Source organism: Canariomyces notabilis, assembly GCF_033297395.1.
Source record: "Canariomyces notabilis strain CBS 508.74 unplaced genomic scaffold N656scaffold_15, whole genome shotgun sequence".
In the NCBI taxonomy this organism is placed as follows: domain Eukaryota; kingdom Fungi; phylum Ascomycota; class Sordariomycetes; order Sordariales; family Chaetomiaceae; genus Canariomyces; species Canariomyces notabilis.
Window position 1 is genome coordinate 3698 of NW_027041837.1, and position 6993 is coordinate 10690.

The following is a 6993-nucleotide window of genomic DNA, read 5'->3' on the forward strand; positions in this document are numbered from 1 at the left end:
GCTCCCTGGGAATTTCACAGATTTGTCGAAGCAGCCGCACCACCACGAAAAACATCCCCACTGTTGAGCTTTCATCAACCCATCATCACCGATCTCGCTATGTTTCAAACGATCCTCCACATCAGATGAGAATCCACCCAAGGCCCACATCGCTTGCTGGAGACGCGCTGTTCTTCGCGGCGTATCCTTGCCCTTGTGCTCGGTTGCAGACTTGCAGTGGCCCGTCACACCAGTGACACCACGGCCGCCATCTCCGTTTTCGGTTATTCCCGCTCGCTTCCTATCATGTCGACACCAGCGTTGGTCCTGTATGTACTGTGGTACCTACACTACCACAGTACACTCTGCAATTCGCTATTCCATGTCGAGATTCCCTTAAGATCGCCCGGGAGATCGCCTGGCTGGGCGTCCATCCGTTTATGTATTCGACAATACATACCACACACACCGTAACTACTGCCTCCCTGCGGAGCAGATACAGGTGTAGTATTTGTACAAGTACCCCTTTCACGATGTGTTGATGCTTCCGGCACCGTTGCCCAGCTTCGTTGCCGCCGGACCTCCTCAGTGTGCCGCTTTTGTGCGGCCCTAGATCCATGGCATCCACTCCACGACTCCATACTGACGGACGCTTCGCTTGTCATCCTCCCTTTGGCCAAGAACTAATCTTCCTGAAACAGCCCGACGATCTGCCCCGCCGCCATGGTTCAACGTCCCTCTTCCATGTCGTCCTTTCGTTGAGTGGAGTTTGGCCAACAGACTGCGGATTCAATACCCAAGTGGGTAAAGCAACCGTCCAGGACCCCCGTCTGACCGATCCCCTTTTCCAGCCTTGATGAACATATAAGGCTTGGTTGGAATTCTTCACGGGATATCGCCTCTCAGCTCAACAGGCGCAAGGCGACCTTTCAGCAAAGCCAGTACTCTCTCTTTTCATTCATTCGTTGTTTACATACATTCGCTTCATTGACTGAAGGCTCTTCTTCCCCTCTCTCTTATCTTCTGCCAAACTTATCCCATTCATTCCGCTAGACGGTGCTGTTCAGCTTCTTGCTCCAACACAGCTTTACCCACCTTTGGCTTCCACATCCAACTCGCAAAGATGCCTTCTCTCAGCTCCAAGACTCTCCTTTCAGCCCTCGCTGGCGCCGCCTCGGTCGCGGCTCACGGTCATGTCAACAACATTGTCATCAACGGCCTCTCGTACCAGGCCTACGATCCGACCGTCTTCCCTTACATGGCCAGCCCTCCCGTGGTTGCTGGCTGGACTTCTGGCAACACCGACAACGGCTTCGTTGCTCCCGATGCCTTTGCCTCGGGTGATATCATCTGTCACAAGGATGCCACAAACGCCAAGGGCCATGCCGTTGTTGCCGCCGGTGACAAGGTCTTCATCCAGTGGAACTCATGGCCCGAGTCCCACAAGGGCCCCGTCCTCGACTATCTGGCCAACTGCGGCAGCAGCGGGTGCGAGACGGTTGATAAGACGGCCCTCGAGTTCTTCAAGATCGACGAGGTCGGCCTGATTGACGGCTCCAGCGCGCCGGGCACGTGGGGCTCCGATCAGCTCATTGCCAACAACAATTCTTGGATGGTCCAGATTCCGGCCAACATTGCTCCCGGTTTCTACGTCCTCCGCCACGAGATCATCGCACTGCACAGCGCCGGACAGGAGAACGGAGCCCAAAACTATCCCGTCTGCTTCAACCTCCAGGTAACCGGCTCCGGCACCGAGTCCCCCGCCGGTGTCTTCGGCCAGTCCCTCTACACCCCGACCGACCCGGGCATCCTCGTCAACATCTACCAGTCGCTCTCCAGCTACACCATCCCGGGCCCTGCCCTGATCGACGGCGCCTCCAGCATCGCCCAGGGCACCTCTGCCATTACCGCCTCGGCCACCGCCATCACTGGTTCCGCCACCGCCGCCCCTGCCCAGACCACCGCGACCAGCGCCGTTGCTACCTCGGCCGCTGCTACGTCCGCCGCCGCCACCTCCACTGTCTCTTCTTCGGTTGTGGGCGTGTCGTCGTCCGCTCCCGTCACCACCGCTGCTCCTGTCGCTTCCGCCACGACCAGCGCCGCTTCCAGCCCAACCGGCTGCCCCGGCGCGGCCAAGCGGAGGGCCCGCCGCGCCGCCCGCCGCGCCGCCCGCCGCCACGCCCGTGACCTGGGTCTCAACTAGGACAAACACGTCCCCTTCGCCCTCTTCAGTTCTTGCACATCCTTTTTTTAAAAAGTTTCATCATCGTGCAGCGCGCAGCGCTACTCTGAGTCGTTCAACTCCCGCTTGGAAAGCGACGGCTTTGGTCTTGGCTGATGGAAGAAGCTCGCTTCGAACCATCTTCTATTTCACTGTATATATTGTATTGGCTTTGTTGTTGCCTTCTTTGTATCATACTGGGTCTCCTGGGCAGGGTTGTGCATACTAGGGTAGAGAAATGGTAGCTGGGAATGTAAAAATAAATGCATCGTGCGAGTCAAAGTGAAGTGTTTACGAGTGTGCTGTCGTGTCACGGTAGGGAGTGGTCAGGTGATGGCTCATGCTCGCCTGAACCAGAAACCTTGCTCATACAGTGAATGACACTACTTACCTTAGGATCCGAGTCCAAGCTTGAAATAAGTCTGATGGTAATTGTGTTGATAATTGCTATGTGGACTCTTGGTTTGAAGAAGTACCTTAGACGAGGAATGAATCCGTACCCACCTACCTTAGACATCAAGCACAACAATGATAATGTATATCATACGCAACTGGAAGTATAGAAAACACCCTGGAACTCTTGAGAGTCGTACATACTCAGTGCAGTGTAGGCCTCTGTCCACTCTCCACCCAAGTTCCAAGGAAGACGGCATTTCTACTACCGGTGTCTTTTCAACCATCACCGATGGTTGTAGAGAGAAATCAGACTTGCCTCAGGCTGGGCGGTTCAATGAAGCTCTTGTGAATGAAACCAACCTCGTCATTTCCAGAGACGCATGGGTACGGTAGGGTAGTCAAGCTTCAGTTGCACATACTTACTCACTGGTAGTACTACATAGCAATATCCACCGTGACGGAACTAGTGCATGGGAATGTCAGTGGACTGTCTGAGCCAGCCGGTAGTACTCCGATGTGTGGAAGGAAGAAAAGTAAAAGATACTACTCAGGCTAGTATTGAGTACTAGTACTTACCTCATAGCACACTTGCAGCTGGCGGGCTTGCCGGGGCTCACGCTGAGAATCTAAATACTCTACATTCCACAGCTATCTACTTACTACTAGTAGTACCTAGTACTACCTAGTACTCGGGCAAACTTGAGCAGCGAGCTACTAGTATGAACACATGTAGTGCCACAGAATATGACTCAGGCGTGACGTGAGTACTAGTATTTAGTAACTCGTAACTTGTGATTTCAAGTTAGTTCCTCCAAGAATCTTTCAGGGGCATTTTGGTAAGCTAGATCGGAATGATACAAACGTACAATGTTCCTGAGGTCAGCCCTGTATCTCCATCATTCATGGAGTTGGTTTCTTCGCTTGAAACATGGAGATTTTAAGCTTGCCCGGGCTGTTCAGCTCTATGTCAACATCCTAACCCTCGTGGGATGTTCAACTGCTACTTTGCACCTAGAGAAGACGTCAACATCCACATGCCCTACGCTGATGCAAACATTCAACAAGCTCACTCTCTACTCTCTAGTATCGACGCCATAAGTAAGCAACCGCACAATCCAGAAAAGACGAAGCTACGGCAGTTCTGAGCAAAGGGATTCGCTCACTGATAATGTATATGACAGCCTGCCGTGCCTACGGTTTGGACGAACCATGAGCCCAGGCCCGAGCCTAGGAGAGCAATACTACTACCACCAAGTATATCAAAGCTGCAAGAGTCAAACTTTCATTTCATGTTGATACAACGTGAAAGGCACCTCCTCTAGCTCTATGGTGGCGTTGAATACCTGGGTATTAACGGAGAAGGCCGAGGCAGGTTGGTATAGTATTTTAAGCTGTACCTTAAGCAACTGACTTTATTACCTAAGTACTAGGTAGGCTTATTGTTCTTATTCAACTGCGCACCTTCAAGTCCCGATAACAGTTCTAAGGACTTAGCTAGTCGGTACTAATAGTAACATATGATATGTGACTCTCATGCAACTGGAGTAACATGGATGGAGCATCTGTACCTGGTATATCCGAGTGTATTTGTAACCCAAATAATAAACATCGTGACGATCTAATTACTACAATGTATTCTTCATTATAAAGTCTTTGTAACTGCCCAGATGCTAACGTAAAGTACTTAGCTAAGCTTACCAGTAGCACCATCACGATCTGAATATCGAGTTTACAGTTTACACCTTGGCAGCAGCACTTCAAAAACCATCGTTGGACTGTGTTAGTAAGTGCCAGCTAGAATGAGGAATGATGGGATTATATGGTATGCATTCAATTTATGCCTTGACTGATCCGCGTCGCTGAGGAGACGAACTTCAGTTGAAAACAAGACTCAGCATCTCGCTTTGAAGGCCTTAATCGATGCGGACTTCAACACACCCGGGCCGTGACGCTGACAAGCAAAGTTGCGAGTGATTATCCGTTCATGTAGGGTTGCTGCGTTGCCAGTCGGCCGCCGTAGGGGCCAACGGTTCGCTGTCTTATGCTACGGTAGCATGCAAGCAGGGTTCGAGGAGCCAGCTTTCGCGGGGAAGTAAACATTACCCTATACGTGGCTATGATTGTAGTGTAAATAGCTTGATGTTACAATAGCTCGGGGTTACTTCAAGTTCTCGAGATAAACCAGGGCAAGAAACAAGACAGCGGTCCAACGGAACGGCCAAGAAACCCGCAAACTTAGCGAGGTTGGATCGAGTCAGCTAACCAGCGCAGGTTTTTGGGGCCATTGGTAAGGTAAATGAGTTCTCTTCGCCCCGGTACGAGGTGCACAACAAGTGGCCATCTCCGTCTCATTCTAATATCGCCAACTTGAAAGTTCCAGTGCTAATCACATGTACCGTGTAGTGTGTGGCCATCGCGGGAGATGCCGCCGACGCTTTGATGTCTTAGCAAGAAAAAGACGCAATAATAATATCAGTTCGAGGCTTCAAGCCAGGCCGAGAAAGCGAACTCAAAGACCCGACATCCGCTTAGGATCAGACAGTTGCCCCGAGTGCCTTGGACGTTGCATACATACACTATGTATACTTCCGAAGCCTAATGCACTCACGTCCGCCAACCTGCTCTCTATCCGGTCTTGGCAGCAAACCGTTTACCGGCATGCGTTCAGGTTGCAAGGGTTGTGCATCGGGACCTGGGTTAAGCTCCCGTCTCGCCCATCTACCTGCTGCGAACACAACGGAATAGAGACTGGCGGCAACTGGCGAAGTCCGGTGATGGGGACTGGAGAATGGAGATGAACAACGTAGCAGGCTCTTTGGGCTGCAGCTGTCAAGTGCCTGCATACGCGAACCGTGCGGAGTCGCCTCGGAAAGCCCGCCAGGCTTGCAAACTCTGCGTATGATCCGTGCCGATGCCAGATCTGGACAGCTCCAGCCTCCAATTCGGGGAAGGTGCTAGCCTGACTTGACCTCTCTCATCAGTCTCCGGCAGGCAAGTGGCCAAAGTGCCAAGGGCAGATGACTACCTAGGTACCTTGGCCTGCTTGGTGTATCTCTTCCCTCACTCTTTCCACTCCCCTTATGCGGCCCTGGCTGCGACCCAGAGCGTGTAGAACCGCTGGCGACCGACTCGGAGAGATTAGGCACTAGGTAGGGCTTGATAAAGCGCTATTCCGCTGTTTGTGCCTTCAGCTTTGAGAGGCTGGTGAGGACTTAACTGCTCGCCAAGCAATGATCAGGAGATGAAAACGCAACCGCCAGTAACTACTTAGGTAGATCACTGTCCTGATATTGCGCTCTTGCGGCACGGCGGGATGGTGGTGAGGGGGCACGCAAACCTGAGTCCTCCGCATTCCACTGCAGCCGCCTCCGGAACCTCCAACAGCCTCTGAGCCTCCTCACATATACGGGGTACGCGGTGTGTAGTTAGTGTAGAATGTCCTTTGGCCACGTCGCCGTCGTGGCCACCTTCTCCGCACGACCGACTTGCTTCCCCTCACTTGCCCGCCTAAGGTTAAGGTAGTGGATGATGCTCATCAACTACACATCTGCACGCCATCTCCAATTTGAGTCACCTGACCGATTGCCCGCAGTCCCTTCATCTACCCTTCATCTACCATTCCATGCTATGCTCGCCATCAGCAGGAAGGAGCTGACGGGAATGGAGGGCGTCACCTCAGAGGGAAAAAAGGACCTTGGTACTAGATTTACCTACCTAGCCCAGTTTGGAATAGCAGCACCGTTTTGTCTTATATTCCCTCATTTCCTGCAATCAATACGTATAGGTACTAGTCTGGTGGGGCTCGCGACAGATTTGTTGCAGCAAGCAAGTGCGGTGCGAAGCTGCGAAGGACCACGGCTCCACGGGTGGAGATCCCCAAGGGTCCAGTCCCCCGCCCTCGGCCTACACCATCTTTTCTGACCTTTCTGTGTGCCGTTGTTACATCGTGCGGACCATGCAGCAAAACCCAATCACGGTTGCCAGACCCGTCCTCCGTCGCGAAGTGAGCCACTCAGGACTTACCGTCATCGCGGTCCGGTCTGACCAGCAGGAGCCACTGTGCATTTGTGGCTTGCGCAGAGCAGCAGGCAAGCGCTTTCCTTCCAATAAGGAACCAAAGGCACCCGGATTGTGTTCTGCAGCCACATCGCACTCGCAAGGGTACCTTAATTATTGCACGCCCTCGATAATCTCGATTCCCGCTTGACCGAGTCCCCGTTGTTTCCTCATGGTACATTCTCTAAGCAGAATAGGGAACATGTGTTCAAAGATCACCTTACCAGGCTTACCTACATGCTAATGCAAAGCAACATGGAAGGGCAAATATCTACGAGTTCAGAGCTACGGATGCAATAGACGCAACCCGTATGATGATGGCAGGCAGTTGTGACCAGACG

The 6993-nt window shown here is 52.5% G+C and overlaps 1 protein-coding gene across 1 annotated transcript; it reads left to right on the plus strand.

Annotated features, from left to right (window-relative positions):
• The first annotated feature begins 850 nt into the window (after nucleotides 1-850).
• Nucleotides 851-2530, plus strand: N656DRAFT_150432 (lytic polysaccharide monooxygenase). Its single transcript, XM_064808671.1, has one exon. It carries the CDS (start codon nucleotides 1103-1105, stop codon nucleotides 2180-2182), a length of 1080 nt encoding a protein of 359 aa, XP_064668832.1. The 5' UTR covers nucleotides 851-1102; the 3' UTR covers nucleotides 2183-2530.
• The last annotated feature ends 4463 nt before the right edge of the window (nucleotides 2531-6993 follow it).